At 35.6% G+C, this 22,713-nt stretch overlaps 1 protein-coding gene across 1 annotated transcript; it reads right to left on the bottom strand.

Moving 5' to 3' along the window:
- Positions 1 to 1,257: 1,257 nt before the first annotated feature.
- Positions 1,258 to 17,509, bottom strand: LOC100267894 (serine/arginine-rich splicing factor SR45). Its single transcript, XM_002268447.5, has 12 exons — positions 17,206 to 17,509; positions 16,351 to 16,416; positions 14,347 to 14,435; positions 8,536 to 8,582; positions 8,370 to 8,450; positions 8,121 to 8,286; positions 7,793 to 8,033; positions 7,649 to 7,714; positions 6,609 to 6,734; positions 4,148 to 4,214; positions 4,028 to 4,065; positions 1,258 to 1,557 (listed from the first exon to the last, which is right to left on the bottom strand). The coding sequence occupies exons 1-12, from the start codon at positions 17,415 to 17,417 to the stop codon at positions 1,494 to 1,496; spliced, it is 1,263 nt and encodes a 420-aa protein (XP_002268483.1). The 5' UTR covers positions 17,418 to 17,509; the 3' UTR covers positions 1,258 to 1,493.
- Between the last annotated feature and the right edge of the window lie 5,204 nt (positions 17,510 to 22,713).

Below are 22,713 nucleotides of genomic sequence, written 5' to 3'. Positions count from 1 at the left end.
AAGGTTCACAATTTCAAATGGAATTAGCTCATGATGATAACAAGGTATTTAACTATCCTCCATAAAAGTCACGTAGAGTTCTAAATCAAGTAGAATGAGAAATTCAAGCAAAACTTGGGTAAACTTAAGAGTTTCCTATCCATGAATAAATAGTGGGAAAGAATCTAGATGGTAATCTAGATAGTATTCTATGTTGTGGCATGTTCGTGTCTAAAATTACTATTTTGTGAACTCCATGTTATGATACAATACTGTTTAAATCAAGATTAAATTCTTGCATCTTCAGTACATTAGAACCATATTAATCAATATTTTGATATTAAATCAAATAATTTTTTTTATCTTAATGTTAGTGAAGTCATATTTGTTATTAACATATATTAAATATTAGCCAATTTTATTAATTTTATCATACATACATACATACATACATATATATATATATATATATATATATATATATATATATTTTAAAAAAAATAGTTTAAAATATGCATTAATTGTTTTTTTTCATCATTTCTCAAAGTTTCATCTAAACTTTCCATGTTTTATAGTCAATTTTTATTATGACTAACTCCATCGATATCTTTTGTAAAATCCCATCACCGTGGTTTCTTATTTTTATCACTCCATTGTTTTTTGTAGTATAGAATATAATATTTAAATAGCAAATTAAATTTTCTTTCCCATACTCTTCAAATTAATCTAATATATACTCACTTGAGTTCTTTTATTAGCTTTCTCAATTGGATCCCAAAATCCTTTTTGTTTAGAGCTTCAAATGTACATGTAATCAAAGACATATATCTACTTCCTTTCCTTCTACAATGACACAATCATTCTTTGTAAAGGGTAACAATTCCTGAATTAAACTTGTCATGACATCAGAAGTATAGAAACAGATTTAAGCTTCCTCCAAATTGTTGGTGCATATCCATAGTCGTATCATTGGATTCAATTTTGCAACCACCCATACCAAGGGCATCACAACATGTACTATCATCTATGAAACGACCAATTTTCCCCAAAATACATTTCAAGAGATCGTCTTTGTATTCATGCCTTGCAGCACCAAAGCCACACCACCAATCACAGTTTGTGGGTACAACAAATCATGGCTTTTGATACGGTGAGAACATTTCCTCAGAAAATTCTTTTGGGGAAGTCCAAATTCTTCATACATATATTTTCATCCATTTAACATGAACAAACACATCCTAAGTCTAAATGTAATCACATATTTCATCAGGCACCGAATGAAGAAACTAAACCAGAAGTTCATTGAATCCAACAACAACCAAAACCTAACAATCATCAACATGTCCGTTTACACAGCTCAGTGCACAATCCAACATGTCAGCATGAAAAATTAGGAAGTAAAATACTGTTGACATAACATCAATCACTTGTGTTCAGCTGCAAAAGACCTTCACAAGACCCAGGTGCATTGAATTCCAGGAGGGTCAGCGAGCAAAGCCTCGGGTGTTCAGCTTTTATGGCTTCCGTGGAGGGGTACCGCTGCTGCTGCTGTTGCTACTGCTTTTTCCTCTCAGAGGCCTGCAGAAGGAACAAGAGTGCATGAGCACTAAAGAAACCCTTCAGCCAGTGGCTGGGCTCCTCCAGATGTTTTGTCTATGAACAAGTCAATAAGATGCATATAAGAAAGATGGCGAGTTTTCATTTCATGAGCCTGGAATTTGCTTTATAAGCCACGACAGGAATAACCTTTCAGTTCAAACACTAGCCACCAGCAAGCCATGGAAAGGTCAGAACTATGAGTAGATGAGATCAGGATGCCCACAGCCCAAGATCAGTTACATCATTTATTTCAGGAGTTAATAGGAGTAAACAAGTCAACTTGATACAAACATATTTATCAGCCAAGCAGTTTGTGTTTGTGTCAAGTGGAATGAGCCCAACTTAGAAATTTCTAGGTACTTCATATCAAATGTAAAACCACAAAGTTGCTCTCGTTTTATTAACTCAGTTATGATCACACCCCCTACACAAATTCACTAGCAGAGATTTTCGGCACCAAACTTTCAGTTCTACCAAAAGCTACCCACCAACAGCAAACTTTTCTAGAAAATCTTTATTCTTAAATTTTTTGCGAGCTTATTTCTTGAACTTTGAAATAAATGATGATAAAACATCCTTCTTAGGATGACATTTACAAGAAATAGCAGAATATTTTGGATGGAGATTCCTCAAATCTGGATCAAGAATAAAACCATGGAGGCTAGATCTGCATCCCCTAGGAAAAGAAAAAAAAAGTAATATATACGGTGAAGTCCATGCAAAGGAAGCATCAGATTTCATTCTCCACAGCCTTTGTAGGCAAACATCAGCACTGGACGTAAGACAGTGCCAATTGCCGGGTTCAATGGGAGTTAAATGGCAGCATACACAAGCCATGGTCATGCACTCTTGAATGGCTGTACATACTAGGAACAGAGCATTAACAATGGAGTCATAAAGAGGAGGAAGAAAAGCACAGATAAAAATAATAGAAACTAATGATCATGTGACTTCTTCAATCATACAAATGATCACCTACATTGATGGGCATTATACCAAGGATATGCAAAAACAAAATTTACGACAAGAACACTATGTAGAACATTATATTTATTTGATGTGCAAATTTCCTCTTCATTGAACTACACAAACAATTCAAATTCAAACAACAACAGTAATGACCATTTTAACTAATGGCATCACAAAAATAAAAAATAGATGTGGGAAGTTGCTTGTAGAATTTTGTCAAAGATTACCCTATGGAAATTTTAGTTGATATGAAATTTTAGATGGTATTAGAGTCATAATGATGCAAAAGAAATGTAAAATGGAGGGATACAGGGAAAAAGTACTTCAACATTTGTATGTACACATGCACTTTCAGATGAGATACAAAGTCCAGTTAATGTTGGGAGTAATTTTGAGAATCCAAGGGAAGATTACATATCCAGAATTACAAATATCACCATGATGAGACATGGGTCTCCTAAGGGGGTAGAGTGGATGAAACAGCTTAAGGTGGAGGCTGTGGAACAGTAACAAGCAAGGAAATGATAACAGATGAAACAACTGTGTGTGCACTGAATGACTTACATTTGCCTACCAACATATATACTTATTTATCAACTTTAAGTGAACAGGAATTTTATGGTAGGTTCTTCCCAAATCTATACATGGACACTCCTAGTATGAGTTGATAGTGCTGGAAACATACTCTGAAAATTTTGGCAAGTTAGGCCCATATTTTCATAGCTAGCAACTGTCCTGCAATTATAAATGACTAATACAACCTGCATCCTATCTAGGAGATTCATCTGTCAAAAGACAATATTTAGAACTAGGCAAGAAATTTGGTACCATGTTGACCTAATAAAAGCCTTTCCCATAGATGTGTAGACCCAATCATTAAAATTTAGTATTGTTAGGCCCAGGAAACTTTTTCCTCCTTTCTGAATTTTCCAAATATGACATGCTATGGTGGCTCTCTCACCTAGTTGATTCAACAAAGCTGACCAGCAAGAGAAAATACCTCAACCGGCCTTTTTTTCTCAAACTGATTCTATCTTTATCCTTTTTTGTGGAGACCTATTCCTTCCACCTCTGTTTCATCTTGACTCCATTTGTTTCAAATGAAAATAATTCTAGGAAAGAAGTTTTTTTCTTTTTTCTTTTTTTTTTTTAAAAAAATGGTTGTACAGAGATTTTTTTTCCTCAGGCAATTTAAAGATTAATTGCAATCTTCCTCCATCTCCATCATAAAGCATCTAAAACTAAAAATGGAGCCAATTTTTTTTGCAGAAACTTTTTGTCATTAGGAAAAAACAAATAGTTAATAAATTTCATTTTTTTAAAAGGGGAAAAAACATGATGGTTTTCTGCAAGGTTGAAACTCGATGAAAAGAGAAATGAGAAAGGGAATAAAAAACATTATGATAAATTTCACATTCAACTCAAAATTTTAAACAGAAAAAAAAAAAATTGAAAACATTCACAAATTAAAAAATACTACCTTCTAGGACTGCCACTCCTTGACATCTTCCGAACAGCCTGTTATAATTAAAATTAACAAAAAAAATCATTAGATATCTACAAAGAAACGTTTCTGAAAGCAAAACCAGCAGAAACAAACCTTGCGTGGACTAGGCGATCCAGAGTAGGATGACGACCTCCTATGTCTGGCAGCTAGTGCTCGTCCTCTGTCACAGACAAGTTCACCACATAAGAGAAAACTTATACACATTTGAAAATTATGAATAATGACATACAAAAAATGCTATCAATAAAAGGCAGACTTTCAATGAATTTGCAGTCCAGAAGAACATATTGAGTATTCTGCCAACCTAAGTCACATGGGTTTGAATACTGGTGTCAAGTACGTGTCTAAGAATCTGATCCTTTGCATCCCAAAATCTTTGGACACAGGGATTCGATAAAAGGGATGTCAACTATGCGTGTGAGTGCTTGTACACAACCTTTATAACAAAATGAAAAATAAATTAAGAGTAAACATAAGCTAAGTAAGATAAGTTATCTATAATACTACAAAGTTTATTTCAGTTAGAAAAATATATCTATTTTACATGAAGAACCTATCTACTCTAGGTCTTTGATTTTAATAGAGTATTGAGAAAAATCTTTAAGAAAATATTATACCCCATAATTAGTTAACTTCGATTAACTTTAAAAATTTATAATGACTGATTTTTTTTCAATCTTTTCAACCTTGTTTTCATAGGAGCAAGTCATGTAAATTGAGAAATAAAATCATCTGATTTGATTCGTTCTCAATAGCCATGAGATGATCATCTTAGGGTGATCCTTTTGTTGAAAGATGCTCCTGTTACACTCACACTTGTAGTCTTTGAAGGATGAAAACCATGGATTTCTGATAAAATCTTTTATAAAGAATGAAATCTTATAAGAACTGTCCATACCCAGTTCATCCTTTGGAACCCGTATCACATTCCAAATATGATGTGACACAGGATGAATGAGACATGACGTTATTTTGCATGTGTGTATATATATATATATATTGATTTTATACTAAAAATCTTCTAATACACTAGATGTTGATAAAATATAATTCATAATTAATTTTTTATCAAGTAAAAATTTGAATTTTTTATATTAATTATTATAATTTATCTCTAGACCTTTTTAAGATGTTAATTTTCACATTCATCTTTAAATTTTTTATGCTATTAATTATTTTTTACATTATAAATTTTATCTAATAAATTTTTTAAAAAAAATAGAAAGAGATAAATCTCTCCTTTAATTAGAAGAGTGAGAAATTAATTCAAAATATTTTTATTACAATTTATTTTATACTATTATCTGATAAACTTTGAAAAAATTAAGAAAAAGATAAAGAGTGAAATAATTGTATCTGATGAAACATAAGTATAATTTTTAAAAAAATTAAAGAAACAGATAAAGCAATAATATTGCATTGATATGGGTGCAAGAGTTAGAAAAATGCAAAGAAAAAAGCACTATTTTTGCTTCTTTTTTTAATTCAATGATAAGCACAATTATGATACTTCTAAGATACATTACTGACCCACATATTAAAAAAAAAAAGAAAGAAAAAGACGATGAAATAAATAAGTTATAACCATTTTTTTTGCTTAAATAGATTAAATTTCATTGAAGACCAAAAGGTGTGCAAACCTGGTATATGCAGAATATGTGGGCTACACCAAAAAGGAGAAGTGGAAGAGAAAAATAAAAGAAAAGGGAAAAAAATAAGCCACTGCTTAACTATCACCCAAATCAAACAAAAATCCTTCAGAAGCACCAACACCCCACAAATATGGAGCTATAGCCATAGAAGTTGAGATAAAGACATAAAAAAATTATGCAAACCATACATAATACAATAATATTAATAAATATAGTTGTTGTATCTCCCTCTGCTCTGCATCCCAAATTTTTTAGAGTTTAATGTCTACATAATTTTATTTTGTGTCCAGGCAGAGCCCATATTGGTTAACGTGCTAGTAGCAGTTGATAGAATATTTCTTTTCTGTAACCATGCAAATTCTCCCCTAGAGTTATAGCCACTTTTGGATGCAAATAAGTGTTGGCTCAAGCTGTAATCCACAAAATCAACTGGCCCACTTAATTTAATAGAATGCAACTGTAAACCCAATAATATTCTGAATCCCATCCCCAACAAAACCGCAAAAGAACATAGACTGAGACCCAGAACATACTGAATTGTGTAATCTGAATATTCTCTACACTACCCTCTCACAAGCAAATGCAGAGACACATGAAACTTTTTACATAGACACATGCAGAGACGCATGAAAATGTGCACATGTGCATGCACACACTCACACAACACCAAATAGCTTAATAAATTCCATTTTGTGGATCCTGAAGTTAAATTTGCATATCATTTCCAATACAAATATCATAGATACATTGTTATCCAACTGGTATGAGCCCAATGCATAAACAACCGCAAAGCAAATAAAGAAAGAAAATAGAGCAAAGATTACAGGCTACAATTCAAACAAATGAGAATACACCAACAGAAAATTCTTATTGTCACAGAAGTGTGCATTTTCAGGTGTTACCTCCGTGGGGAGATTGACCTTGAACGTGAACGAACAGGCCTACGAACAGGGGGGGAGCGGCTCCGTCTGCGATTGACTGGAGACCTTCTAGGCATAGGTGGACTCCTAGCTCGTCTGGGAGGTGAGCTGAGTGAAAAGAAACAGATGATATATAACTATATAGGATACCAACAAAAGCAAATGAATATCTGTCACAAAATAAATTTTTAACAAATTCAGTTTGTGCCTAAACCGACCGTAATTTAAAATTTAACAAGTAGAATTTATGAACAAGCTCAATTTAGCAACTTTAACCTCTGTTTTTCAGAAACACGTGTTCAAAATGTAGGATTCTGTGTAGAAACTCCCATGTAACCACTACCAGAATGTAAAACCAGCTTCTAGATTTTGAACATTCAATTTAAATTCAAGTAGCACATTTGAAAAGAAAACAGAAATATCAGCTGCAGAGAACTTCCAGGTAACCATCCATATGAAATTTAAGAGTCCATTTGGCATTGTTTTAAAAAAAAACACTTTTAGCCTAAAAGTGTTTTTTGAAAAAAAATATATATACATCAGATGTTTGGGCAAAATTTAGGGAACACTATTAAAAATTAGAAAAATCACTTGCAATGTAGAAAAATCTCTTGTAATGTTTTCTGAAGAAACAATTTATTCTCCTAAAACACTTCCAAAGAAAACATTTACACTAAAAAGACATTGAGTAAAAACACAGTCAAACACACTCTTAGAACTTATAAAACTAGTGTATGGACAGCATCAATCAGCAGGAGCTCATGGCTGCAATTAATCAGCAGGTATGAAGGCCAGCATCAATCACTAGGTTTCATTATATTCAGTGATATCATCCAGAGGGATGATCCTGAAGGAATGTGTGGTTACAAGTACCAGTGTCTACACCCTTTTTATTGATCCTTTAGGTAACATATTCTTACATGAATCCTTAGGATCGCAACTTTTGAATAACTATTTTAAACTATCCCTTTTCTTGGAATAAACCATTTTAATTTAAATAGCAATCAAACAAACTCAATTACCGGCGCCTTGGAGGAGGTGGAGATCGCCTGCGGACAGGACTGCCACGCATCCTTCGGGGAGAGGCCCTTCAAGAAAATAATGAGTCAAATTCTGTTAAAACCACTCAAGCAATTGTACAAGTAAGCATGTCACAAGTCACTGACCTTGCAGGTGATCTATGCCGCCTTGGTGGAGAAAGTGGAGAACGACCTCTGGATGGAGATGCAGGTCTCCTCCTAGGAGGTGTTTCACCCCGGCGATAAGGAGATTCTACTCGGTGTCGAATGGGACTCTCTCCACGACGACGCTGAGGTGAATCTAACTGTCGTCTTGGAGATCCACCTCGTCGACCTGGAGCAGGGGATCTCCTTCGTGGTGGAGAAGGAGGTTTCCGACGGGGAGAAGCTGATAGCATTAAGTGAAATTAAATTTCAAGAACAAATACCAAACAAAATCTACCAGTTCCATATATGTAACTATCCTAAAGAGTACCTTCTCTCTGCCGCTTTGGTCCATCCTTTTCAACATCTGCACCAACATTATCAGTTTTTGGGCCATCTCTCTTTGAAGCAGTAGCAACAGCCTTTGGGGGTGATGAAATCTTCTGCCTCTGAGGCAATGTGAACTTTGCTCTAACAACATTCCCATCAATTTGAGCCTGCATAAAGGCAGGTAAGCACATCAATTTACCAAAAAACCAGCATAAAAAAATTTTGCTTCAGCATTTTAGTAAAACCATACACCATCCATGTATAATTGAGCTTTTTCAGCATCAGATCTTGTCTTGAATTCAACATATCCATATCCTTTTGGAAGATTAACCTACAAAGCAGAAAGAAATTTCAAGTTATTATTCCAGGAAAAAATTAGTTCAACATCAACATAGTGTACAGTGATGCAAACTTACAGTGCGATCCATTGCCAGCTCTACATGTACAACTTCACCAAAGTTACCTAGCAAAGAACAATCACCACCACTTAAACATAATTTCATGAAAAATTAACTTATAAAAAATTCTTGGAGAAGTTTCTGACATAAAATCTCCATTCATATGCAGTAATAAAGCAAATAAGACTTACTTGTTACAGCATTTGCTAAGTACACTAGCTAGTTTTTCATTTAAATTTCCATCTTAAAACATTTCCCAATTCCCATTCTCTGTTCAGACATCTAATAACTCTAGCCTACTTGCAAAACAAATAAATAAATAAATGGTGTAAGAGCTTGGTAATTTTTACCTCCCTACCAATACAACAAGAGGAAAATGCCATCCTCAGTCAAACACTAAAATTAAGTTCGAATTTTATGTCTATTCTGCATTTTCCAAGAGTGGTTAGAATGAAATTGGAGCAGATTCAAAGGGATTAACTGTGGGGAGGTGGGGCTCTAGAGAGAAAACCTCATTTAGTAAGGTGGACAATAGTTTATCTAGATAAAAGAAAAGGGGGTTGGGGGTGAAGAGCCTTGTTGCACTCAATAAGGCTCTCCTTGGCAAATGGAGTTGGATCTATGCAAATGAAAAAGAGGCTTTTAGGAATCAAGTAATAAGGGGGAAATATGGGGAGGAACGTTGTGGGTGGTGTTCTTGGGAAGTTAGGGAGGGGTATGGTGTAGGCCTGGGGAAAGCAATTAGGAAGCTTGGGCACCTTGTTAGCTCTAGAATTTCTTTTGTGGTGGGCAATGGGCAGAGGGTGAGTTTTTGGAAGGACAAATGGTGTGGAACTACACCTTTATGCAAATCTTTTCCTTCCTTATTTGCCTTAGCTACTTCCAAAGAGGCTTGGGTGAAACATATTTGGACTATTTTAGAAATTGAGGAAATAGAGGGGAGTTGGAGCCCTTATTTCTCTAGGCCTTTAATGATTGGGAGATGGATGAGGTGGAAAACTTCTTGTTGTGTTTGATTCGGAAGAGAGTGATTGTGGATGAGGAGGATCGGGTGAGGTGGGTGGAATCGAAGGATAACAACTTTTCGATAGTCTTTTTACAAAGCCTTAGGGTCGAGCTCAACAAGGTGTTTCCCAATGAAGATAATATGGAACTCTAGTGTGCAGCCAAAAGTGAACTTCTTTCCTTGGGAAGCGTCATGAGGAAAAGTTCTAACTTTAGACCAAGTTCAGAAGAGGGGTTGGGCTTTAGCAAATAGATGTTATTTGTGCCAAACACATGAGGAGACCATTGACCATCTTCTTCTCCATTGCGAAGAGACAAGGGATGTTTGAAAGCTGTTCTTTACTTTGTTTCACTCGGTAAGGGAGACCCTCTTGGGGTGGAAAGAGTCTTTTGTGGGCAAGAAGCGTAGGGCAGTTTGAAATGCAAGCCCTTTATGCCTGTTTTGGTCAGTTTGAAAGGCAAGGAACATAATTGCCTTTGAAGGTGGTGTGTTGTCCATGCAAAGGCGGATGCAAAAGCTGAAAGTTTTTTTTGTTTATTTACTTTGGTTGGAGTCTAAATTGTTTATAAAATGTGGTCCTTCAATGTTAATTAATTGCACTGATTGGGTGGGTTCCCTTTGAGGGAAGGGTTTTTTTGTACATCTTGTAAGACAGGTTTTTTGTTTTAGTTGTAAGGGGGTGAGTGTCTCTTTCTTGTAAATCTTAAGCCACTAATTTAGCACCTTTTCGTAATACAATACTCTTATAAAAAAAAATATGTATTAACAAGGCCTAACAAAAAAGTGCATGAGAGCATACACAAAAAACAATTCCCTTGCCTACTTAGAACTCAACCAATTAGCAAAGTTCATCATGGACAAAGAGCAATCTCTCATATACACTCTAACCCACTCTAAAAATATTAAACATAAAGGATTACTTGATTGTTTGATCAGCTTTTTCGGCGTTATCAAAAGCTCTCTCATTTCTCACCTTCTAAATGGTCCAAAAATAAGCACATATGAGCAGTTTTCTAAGCTTCTTCCTCTTCTTCCTGAAAAAAGATCCATGTCAACTCAAAAGGTCATCTCTCATTGTGGAGTGCATTAACTACCCAACCAAATCATGTGTAAATGAGCTACCCTAGCATGACTACTTTTGAGCCATGTGGGAGGTTGTGATCAATCATTTCTTCCTCTACTTTGCACTAATAGCATATATTCAGAATTCTCTTACCCCTCCTCTTGAGTTGACCTAACGTCAATATCCCTTTCCTATGTACCTTCCCTAGAAAAAAAGTTAACCATCATCGAGCCTTATAGATTCCAACATGCGATTGCAGGATACATCCCCATTCTTTCACTAGATAAGGAGGAGTGGAAAGATTTAACTAAGAATTTGCCACATTTCGAGTTCAACCAAACCACCTTATCCTCTAATCACTACAAACAATCTCCTAAAAAAGGTCTCCACCCCATCTCCTAGTTATGAAGCTATCTTGCAAACTTTGGGTTCTAACAACCCCCCCATCTTTGGTTGTAGTTGTTCAAAATTTCACTCTACTTGTTTCCCCCCTAAAACTAGTTCTACAATTAAGGAACCCTCATCTCCTTCCAATAGCTTTCCACACACCAACCCCTAGGGGTGTAAGTCAAAACCGAAAAACCAATCCAAGCTAAACGGATCAAATCAGTTTAGTTTTCAACATCCATAAGATCAATTTGGTTTGAGAATTTTGAAAACCAATTTTATCAATTTGGCTTTTGGTTTTTTTTTTTTTTTTCCCCTCGATAGGTTTGGTTTTTGGGTTTTTTTTTTTTTTTGTCTCCTAACAAATAAAACCCAAACCAAACCATCATTCCAAGACTTCCATATCTAGTGAATTTGAGTTAGAAATTATCTTCAAATCCAAATTGATTTTAATTATTTTTAAAAACAAATTAGACTTAAGGCTTAAATTAACTCGCATCCAACCAACCAGCTAAACTGAACTGAACCAAACCAATCTTAAATAAGCTTGGTTAGGTTTGGTTTTTCCATCACTAAAAAGTTAATTTGACTAAGTTTTTCTCCGACAACCAACCAAACCACACCTCTTTATACCCTTACCCACTCAATATCCTTCCCTCACTCCTTAAAGCATCATCCCCCTCTTCCTCCCTATACTTCTTGCAAAAACCCACTTCCAAAGGGAGTTGCTCTCACAAGCAAATCTCCAACACCATTGGTGAGAAGAGCCTTGTTAGAGATGGACAAATTTCTAATACCCAACTCCTCTTATCAATACAAATTGTTGGCCAATTAACCAAATGTGGCTTTCTCTCAAGAGCTCCCCCCCGCGCCAAAAGAAAATCCCTTTAGATCTTTCCTAGCCTTAACTAACCTTCTTCAGTATGAAAAGTAGAAACATAAAGTAAATTAGCAAGCTAGATAGAATGTTTTTTTTTTTTTTTTTTTTTTATCAAAGTCAATTTTTCTCCTTTTGATAGATCCTATCTCTTCCACATAGTGAGTCATTTCTAAAACTTTTCCTCTACCACATCCCAAACCCTGATTGGTTTGAAATGAGGTCTCAACAAAAGACCCAGTTAATTGGTGGGGAGAGTACCTACTCTACAACTCAAAACCCTAGCTAGATCTTCCGCATTTGCAACCTCCTTAACTAGAACCAACTCACTAAATCGATCTTTTCCTTTTATAGGAACTCACTAAATTGATCTTTAGGACTTAGATTGCCTAAAACCACATAAATGCCCAATTCAAGTAATCTATATGCTCCTCTGTGGCATCACAAAGAATATGAGTATCATTAGAAAATAACAAATGGACCTCCATTCCCTCTACTCCTTTTTACTAACTAAGAACCCCATGATGAAGCCCCCTTCCTTTGCCCTCTTTAGGACAATGAGTCCTTGCTTAACTCCCATATTAAACGTAGGACTAGCCATCGTGAAACCTAGTTCTTTTTTACCTCACAATTTTAACACTAAATCCTCATTTTCCTCCTCAATAAACAACCAAGTCTTTCCCTATAATTTCAAAACATAATGCACCCAAAATCATAACCATTGTAATCCCTTTTTTTTATAGGTAAAACAACAGAGTATTATATAAAGGAAGGCATCCCAAAATATACAAGTAAAAAGCTACATGTTTTAACCAAAGTGTAGACCCTCCATTTTGTCTATGCAGCACATGTTCTAATCGCATATTTAGTGTCCCTCATTTTGTGCCCTTACATGCTACACATGTATGCTCCCTTTTTTGCATGGTTGTTCTTGCACTCCTTAACGATCTAATCGCTACATGGCCTTGGCATTAATTTTTAAGCCATTTTTTGAGACCTTTTAAAGGAAGTTTTGAATCTATGGAGTGAATTTAGTGGCAACCCAAGAATCCCTAAAAGTTTTAGCACATCTAGAACTACTAGCCATGCCTTTTTTTGTTTTTTTAGCCACAAAGGTTCATACCATTGTAAGAAGGTCTCTCTAACCAACAAGGATAGCATCCATGACACACCAAAAAGGGAAAACAATGATTGTCATAAAACCCTCATCTTGACATGGTGAATTAAGATTGTAAACAATGGTTTCTTCCTCATTATGACAAAGAAAACATATATTTGCCAAAGGCCACCCTCTCCCTTCACATTAATCTAAAGTTAACCCCTTTCCCCACACCGCCTCCCAAGCAAAGAAACCCTTCTTCAATTGCACCCAAGAATTCCATATGATGCCCACCATGAAAGATATCAAACTCCTCAGCTCCAAGACAGTGTAGAGGGCTTCAACAGAAAACTTACTACTCTAACTCTATCCAACTCACTCTATCTTCTGCTTCTCTATACACCCCCTTCCCTTGCAGTCTCAAAAGTAACTACTCCACATTTTCCACCTCCCAAACGTTGAAGAGCCTAGGGAGGAAAGGAGTTAACAAACCCTTTCATCTAACTGATTCCATGCATCTACCACCCACACCTCCTTCAAATCAGCAATGGCAAATAAAGGGAAAGTAACACACAAAGGTCTTGTCCAAAAACCATAACTCCATCCTCCCTCCATAAAATCCCCATTCAATTTTTAATTATAGCGAGCTAGAGGCCTTACTGAATAATCGAGCATTGCCTTATATAAATAAAATTCCTCAAAATATTGCCCCTCATTTAAGTTTGATCGATGTTCCAAACCTACTAGGTGAAAAACTTACACTTTTTGTACATAAAGAGATATATCCTTTCAACTCTTTTAAAAAATAATTCAATACGGGAGGTATTTCAAGATGGATAAAAAGGACTAACCTATCTAAACTCCATTTAAGTGGCCTAATTCTACAATGCATTTAGTTACACTCTACGTATACTTCTTAATAAATGCTAACAAAAATGAAAGTATTAATATCTTTAAAGAGATAAAATTTTAGCATTAGGGCAAAATCGCCAAGTTTTGTCATAACTTCTAAAATACATTGAGGACAATTCTCAAAACAAATGTAGGAAAAAGGCTGATGGTTAAAATCAACTGTTGAAAAATCAATAACAAGGTGAAAAGCCATTATGTTGTAGGTGTCGTGTCAATGATCTTTGGGCTATTTGGGTTAGTATCTGTTTATCATTACTTTTGCTTCTCTCGAAGCATATTTCCCCTTTCCTTCAACTAAAATATTTTTCTTTTCGATGAAATAAATAATCAATGGTCTATGTCCAAAGGAAAAAGAAAAGGAAATGGGGAAAAGCTGGTATGATTGGCATGAAGTAACATAAAACCATTATCAAGCTACACTAATGTGCAGCCTCAAGGAATAGGAAAAAGTAAAAAAAAAAAAAAAAAAAGGGAAAAAAACATACTAAATATCTCTTTTAGATGGCCTTCATTCACATTCCTGGAGAGTGAACCAATGTGAAGAACAAGAGATTCGCGAATGGGAGAAACTTTCCTGAAATCAGTGATCATAAGTAAACATAAGCAAGAAATTCACAAGTACACAGGGAAAACACCAATAACAAGACTTTCCCGGTCCAAACTTAAAATATAAGAAAACTTTGAATAGCACCTACAATTCTATACAAGAAAACCAAGAATAGCATAATTGAAATAAATTGTTTAAAGTATAACTACATTAGTTTTCATTAACTCATAGGGAAGCTAGGAATCAAAGCATAATTCCTTGTCAGCAAAACAATGGGTTGTAGGAAAGAAGGGAGAAAAGTTCAAACTTCTACAGCTCAAGTATGGCAGATGAAAATTTCATATAACATTGGCACTTCCAAATAAATAGTTAATAGCACCCAACTGCAAGCTGACTACCCTGTGAAATGAAACCAGAGTAGCCAAAGGTAATTACTATCTCCTACGTAAGGAATTTTCCAAAAAGCCAGGTACTCAGCTACATTCCAATATTTAATAGATGAAAAACTGTATTAATATGTTCTTTTACGCTGTTGTCAAAGGTGATGCAACAGTAAGGAAAGATAGGAAGGAAATAGACCGAGTTGGTGAGAAAAAACAAATTGGCATATAGTTAATGGAAAGGATAGCTGTTATTAGAGCATAATCATCAAACAAGGTTAGCGCACTCTAATAGTTGAAGAGAAGGTTTTGGTGAGTTGATCTGTTAATAAGTCCTGTTTACATGTGTCTGCTCATTTTATGTAGGATGGAGAGAGAGAGGGTTATAAAATCCTTGGCAACATCGCCTAGTAAAAGACAATGTTCAAGTGCTAGAGCAACTAGTAGAAAATAAACTTTTTCTAGGAAAAGATGTTAAGGAATAAAAAATAAAAATAAAAATGGGCATATTTGTGGTGAGAAGGTTGAGAAATTACAGATTTAGGAAAGCTAGATATATAAATTTGTGAAAAAAAGTCATCAGGAAAAGTCAAAAATCATCTGAGGTAGTTAAAATCCTTGGCAACATTGCTAAGTAAAAGCCAACATTCAAGTTCTAGAGCAACTTAGCAGAAAATAAACTTTCTAGGAAAATCTTTTGACGACAGGTTAAATTTTCAGAGTAAATTAACAATAGATTTCCCCTAAAACTTCAAACTTCCATCTTTATATTAACTTATTAGCCGATCTAGTTCAAGACTTTCCGGTTTAGTGTAGTCAATTTGAAACTCATCACATTCCACAATAGCAAACACTTGAGATCCTAAATAACCCCTCCCTTCTCAGTACAAGTACAATATTCATAAAATGAAGCTAACATGGAGACTTTCCACTCATGAAAGTTAAAATTCATAGCTAATAGGTTCTAGTTCATAACCATGAAGGTGTTTGGTAAATCAACTTAATTACTTAATTTGAATTATTGAATTATTGAATTATTTTAATTCTTTGAGCACATTAAACATGTTTAATAAGATAACTTAATTTTACAATTTAAAGTTAAAAATTATTTAAAGTAATAAGTCAAAATAAATAACTTTTCTAAATCCCAACATCTTTTGTCATAATTGTCCTATGTTGTTCATATAAATAAACAAATTTATTATGAGGGTAAATATGTCAATTTAATAGTATAGAGGAAACTTTTAAGTTGATTTACCAAATAATCTAGTACTTAAAGTAAGAATTAAGAAAGAAGTTTAAAATCAACAACTTAGTAGAATTTAACTCAAATCCATCTTAAGTCAATTAAGCATTAAGCATTAACTTTAATCTAACACACTCTACAATCCCACATGTTAAGAAAATGATCAAATTAAAAGGGTGGTAAGTTTAGCTATTTTTTTCCATTGTGAAGTGTAGTATCTTCCTATAAAACAAATGCTTAAGAGTTACGCAATTAAAAGCAAAATAAAAATAAACAGGAATTCAAAATTAAAATTTTGATAGAACTGATGAGTTACCTTGGAGGAGGAGAAGTTCTTTTAGATTGTGGTGGTGGGGAGCGACCTCGCTTAGCTACTTCAGGACTGTGGGAGAACAACCATGTACATATATATGTTATATCCAAGTGAACAATGAGTTAAATGTAACATCACAATAAACATGACAAACAATTACAAAACAGTTGCATTGCTTTATCTCAAAAGAAGAAAAACAGAACAATTACTTAAAAGTTATGCCTACTCATTTCCAAAGATGTAACTCACCACAAAATTTCAATTCCTTGTGGGCCTAGCCATCAAAATCAGGCCTTCCTAATTTCTATGGATGTGAATCAGAAAAGCAAAATATTGAGTTTTAATGCATATTTCAATCCACTATCTCTTATATTAAACTGACTATTCTCATCTCTCCATTTTGATCGATGCTGGTATTCTAAAAACATTTAGAATTGAAATTCTAGAAGTTGGACCACATGTCTTGTCCACAAGATTCCTATGTACTTCCCCTTGTTGCTAGGCGCTTGATAATCTACTGTTTGTGCATAAAAGAGTGTACATTCCACAATTTCAGCACACCCATGCAACAGAAAATGAAAGAAGTTTATGGAAGGAATATTAAGGAAAACTACTCTTTTCTACTCCCAAAGTAATATGGCATGGTATTCTTGAAATTAATAATAGAAACAGGAGGCATTTGTCGTGAACTGAAAGAAAAGAGCTATAAAGGAGAGGTGGCTTCCACGTCATGAACATAAGTCCACATTCGCATTTCCATGAGTTTGCCCTTAGATTTTCCCGCAACCAAACAGAAGGAAAAAGAAAATTTCTCTTTCCACAACTCAAAAGACAGATACAAAAAAAGGCAAGAAGAACCTTTTTCTCTTAGGAGAAACGCTTCGACTGCGAGAGCTGACACTGCGCGACTGAGACGAAGATGAAGAGAAGGATCTTGAGCGGGAAGGAGAGCGAGATCGAGAGGAGGAGCGAGAATCAGAGCCGGAGTAGGAGCGGGAGCGGGAGCGAGAGGAGGAACCCGAAGCGGAGCCAGATGGTGGAGATGGGCGACCTCGGCCTGGCTTGGCCATGGCTGGAGAGAAGAACCCTAGAAAAACCCTAGAGAGATTTGAGAACGCTCTCAATCTCAGCCTTGTGAGGGAAGAGAAAGTGGAGTGTCAGCTTTAGCTTTAACCGTGATTTTTAGAGGCATAGAGCCCATCTGCGAGGTCGGCCCAGATTTGAGTTTGGGCCTCTGGACCCAATTCTTGCACTACCATCTTTCCTTGCTACTTCTCGTAATGATAGGGGTAGGAAAACGGGGCCTTGACCTCGCCCAATGCCCCGCAAAGGACCAGGTGAGGCTACACCAGCCCGACCCGATCCTTCGTGTCATGCCAATGTGGTCGTGTTTACTAGAATAAAGAATAAAAATAAGAAATTAATTTTATTATCATTTATCAACGTGTTTGTATCATTTTTTTAGAGTGAAAATCAAATTTACTTTCGCTCGGATTTTTGTTCATTTTTTTCTATGCGGTGTTAGGATTCACTTCCATAAATGATTAGAAGTATGTAAAATAGCAATAGGACAATAAGTCTATGTTATTAATTTTGTTCCAATTATATTATATTTTAGGAAATTTTTTTAGATAGTGATTTATTTTTAATTAAATAATCAAATTTGTTATTTGTCCAATCGAAAAGTAACAAATAAGTTTAAAAGGGGCTGAGTAAAAATAAGTTACTTTGAATTAAAAGTTTTAATTAAGTTAAAATGTTTTAATTATTTAAAAAGAATTTTAATTTGAGAAGTTTGCCAATGTTGGATGAACCAAGACACCAGAAATTCTTCTATCCCTTCTCCAATCTTGGATGAACTAGAACATCTTCTACCATTAGTATTGGATGAATCAGAACACGAGAGTCTTCTAACTCTAGTCACAGAGTGCAAATCTCCAAAACAAGAGATTCTTAATATGTTATTGATAGTACAGTTCCGTTTACTGGCAAGGCTGAGTGATATATTGTCAGTCCTGAAGACAGTTGTTTAATTGAATGATGAGAAGGCATAAAGTTTTAAATGTCTCTAAAGTGTAGCTCATGAAAACTCTGTTAAATTCAAAATCAGGGGGTCAAGAAGAAAAGAAAAAGATCATGCCAATTTGATGCAATTTTAAGGTGTCTTAAGGAACTAATCAAGGAGAAAAACATACGAAAAAACATGCGCATCGAAATTGAGTGCAAGAGCAAGATACAATCCAGGAAAAGGCATGCCCCACTTTGGACGATTTCTATGAAGCATTTGTAGTAGAGGTTGCAGTTTACAATCTTCAACAAAACTTTTCAATGTCTTCACAAGGTCTTCTCCTGCTTGTAAATATCCCAAGTAAACAAATTCCAACAGCTTCACCAATGGCAGGTGATGTACATGGGAAGATAAATGAACTTCTTTCTTGAATTTTTTTTTCCACTCTGTATATTGTCCAACCGAAGAACCATCGAACCTTTTCTTATCAAGAGGCAGCTCCACAGTCTGCAGCAATGATGGACATTGGACCATAAGAACAACACCATGAATGCTCAAAGATTCTCCACTTTTAAGAATGAGTTGCGTATCTGCATTTTCTTTTTCACCAAGTGCGTTCCCAATCCTTTTCCCAAGTCTGCTTGGAAAACCATACACTCCAAAATAACTGAGAAGGTATGCAGCATACCATCTTAGCCCAGGAGTAGAAGTATCACTGCAGATCTCTTGGAGTTTATGAATTAATTGAGCTTCAGTATATTCCATCTGACCATGAAATAAGTCAGGGCAATTTCTCACGGAACTAGAATGGTGGATCAATTCAGCTAGTCCCCACAGGACAAAAAACAGAAGAACGCCTCTGCCATCCCAATCTTCTGTACATGTTTGGCAACATGTCCTGCTGCTGAACATATTTTGCAAATCAGGGGGCAACAATTAGCCTTCCCAAATGGAAATCACTTTTTAAGCACTGCTTTATAAATGCCAACAGCATTTTTATGCCTTCATTCAGTATAATATACTTTCGATACTGCCACAAACTTGAACAACATGTCAATGCCACTATGCTAAAAGAAGTGCGTTCATCTAGGTTTCCAAACTCATCTCTCGATGATACATAGTGTAGGTGATCCATCAAGGGTTTTAGATATTGCATCCCATATGGGTATAGGGCCGCAGCCAGTTCGGTTTGGGCCTTTGATTGAATGTATATGCAGGGAGAATAAATCATCATCAGAACTACTCAAGCTATTGAATTGTTGGCATCATCTTGAGAACTTCTATGAACTGAGGACGCAAAGATCGTGCTATTCAAGAACATAGGCAGAATAATAAAATAAATCAGAAACCAGAAGATATAGGTAAAATATCATATGTTAAAATGACCAGAAAAAAACATAGATCAGGTCCCTGATGAAGAAAGAATAGAATAAAATAAAATAAAAAAAACAAAACAAAAGCAAAATTAAGAATACCATAGTATTGATGAATAAGGTGAATGGAATTAAGCCGAATTCCCAACATGTGAGAAACAAAAAATAGAGAGAAAACACACGTCAAAGAAAAACAATCATACGCATAAGACAATATTTACGTGGTTCGGCAATTTGCCTACGTCCACGGAGTTGCAGGGATATCACTATTATCAGGGAAGAATATAGAATACAACCTTAGCGACTACAATATTTTCTCTCTATATATAACGCAACAACCACACCACACTAAAAAACCCTAATTACAAAAGGTGGTTCCACAATGGGCTAAACGGGCCCAAGCCTTCGCTCCATGGACTAAGCCTCAATAAATCTCCCATTAAAAAATCATGCAATATTATTTGGGTTGGGTCATCAAACCGAATCAAACAAAACTAGGCTCCACAAAGCCCAACAAATCTCCCACTTGGAGACTAGTTCAATCACCAACATCAAACCGCTATCCTCCAAGAAACAATCCCTCATCCCTGCAACTCATCCTCCTATCCTCAAGCTAGAAGACCAATTGAAGCTGCGCACAACTTTAACTTCTCAATAATGACACCCTTAGTCAACATGTCTGTCGGGTTCTTAGATCCACAAATCTTCTCAAGTATTACCAGTTTATCTTTAACAAGGTAACGGATAAAGTGGTATTTTGTTTGTATATGCTTCGACTTTGAATGAAAAACCGAATTTTTGGCAAGAAAAATTGCACTCTAACTGTTACTGTGTAGAATGCCCATCTCCTGCTTCTTACCCAATTCATCTAAGAAACCATGTAGCCAAATCATCTCCTTTCCAGCTTCAGTTGCTGCAACATACTCATCTTTTGTAGTAGACAAAGTAACAATCTTTTGGAGATTTGAAGCCCATGATATAGCTATACCACCTAGAGTAAAAACAAACCCAGTAGTACTCTTTCTACTATAATTATCACTAGCAAAATCAACATCTACATAACCCTGCAGTTTCAAACTTGCACCTGTGAAGCAAAGACATGTATCTAATGAACCCTTCAGATATCTTAGAATCCACTTGACTGCCTCCCAATGCTGCTTTCCAGGCTTACTCATGAATCTGCTCACAACTCCCACTCATGTGCAATGTCTGGCCTTGTACACACCATAGCATACATCAAGCTGCCAATAGCTAAAGCATAGGGCACCTTGCTCATATGGTCCTTTTTTTCTTCTATTTTCGGTGACTGTTCTTTGCTTAGTTTGAAATAACTACCCAAGGGTGTGCTCACTGGTTTAGCTTCATTTATGTTGAACCTGCTGAGAACTTTCTTCACATGATCTAACTGTGAAAGCTTCAATGTACCATTAGCCTTATCTCTAATGATTCTCATACCAAGGATTTGCTTTGCAGCTCCCAAATCCTTCATTGCAAACTGTTTGGACAATTGCTTCTTCAGATTATTAATCCTCTCAATGCTAGACCCTACAATAAGTAGATCATCCACATACAACAGTAATATGATGTAAGAATTGTCAAAAGACTTAACATAACAACAATGATTAGCTTCACATCTCTTGAACCCAATTCTATGTATAAAACTGTCAAACTTCTTGTACCACTATCTAGGAGCTTGTTTAAGGTCATACAAGCTCTTTCTCAGTTTGCAGACTAGATTCTCTTGTCCTTGAACAATGAACCCTTCTGGCTCAATCATGTAAAGGTCTTCCTCCAAGTCACCATGAAGGAATGTTGTCTTCACATCTAACTGCTCAAGATATAAGTTTTCTGCAGCCACCATTCCCAGTACAAGTCTAATTATTGACATCTTCACAACTGGAGAAAATATTTCTGTGTAGTCAATGCCCTCCTTCTGTTGGAACCCTTTAACAACTAATCTGGCCTTGTAACGTTTGCTACCATCATGCTCATTCTTTATTCTATATACCCACTTGTTGTGTAAAGCCTTCTTTCCTACTGACAATTCAGTCAGTTCCCATGTCTGATTCCCCAATAAGGAATCTATCTCATCCTTCATGGCTAACTCCCACTTGCTTGAATTCTCATCCTGCAAGGCTTCATCATAACACTCTGGCTCACCACCATTAGTCAACAAGAGATAATTTAAAACAGGTGAATAACGTTGCGGAGGTCTAATGTTCCTGGAAGATCTACGAACTTCAGCTACAAGTGTACTCAGATCTACCTGTGAATTTATATTCTCCTTATCTTCTCCACCCCCTTTTTGGACAATACTTTCAGTCAATTCATCTAAGTTGACAAACTCAGATTTCTTTTGATCTATCTCTGTAACATTTGACACTATAGTTGACCTGTCCTTGTACATAACCTGTTCATTAAATATCACATTTCTACTTCTGATGATTTTCCTGTTTTGTTCATCCCAAAACCTATAGCCAAATTTCTCATCACCATAGCTAATGAAAAAACATATTTTAGACTTTGCATCAAGGTTACTAATCAGAATCAATATGAACATAAGAAACACAACAAAAAACTTTTAAATGTGAAAAATTTACCTCTTTACCACTCCAAACCTCCTCAAGAAGTTTGAACTCCATGGGAACTGATGGTCATCGGTTTATCAGGTAAGCTGTAATGCTAACAGCATCAACCCAAAATTTTTTTGGTAGTCCAGCATGCAACCTCATACTTCTAGCACGCTCATTGAGAGTTATGTTCATGCGCTCAACCACACCATTCTGCTGTGGTGTCCCAGGAATGGTTTTCTCCATCCTAATGCCCTGTGCAAGACAATACTCACTGAACGCTCCATTTATGTACTCTCCTCCATTATCTAACCTCAAATATTTTACTTTCAAACTTGTTTCTGTTTCAACCATGGCCTTCCACTTCTTAAAAGTTTCAAATACATTAAATTTATTTTTCAGAAAATAAACCCAT

This window comes from Vitis vinifera, chromosome 19 (genome assembly GCF_030704535.1).
Source record: "Vitis vinifera cultivar Pinot Noir 40024 chromosome 19, ASM3070453v1".
In the NCBI taxonomy this organism is placed as follows: Eukaryota; Viridiplantae; Streptophyta; class Magnoliopsida; order Vitales; family Vitaceae; genus Vitis; species Vitis vinifera.
This window is presented reverse-complemented; position numbering and strand designations above follow the sequence as displayed.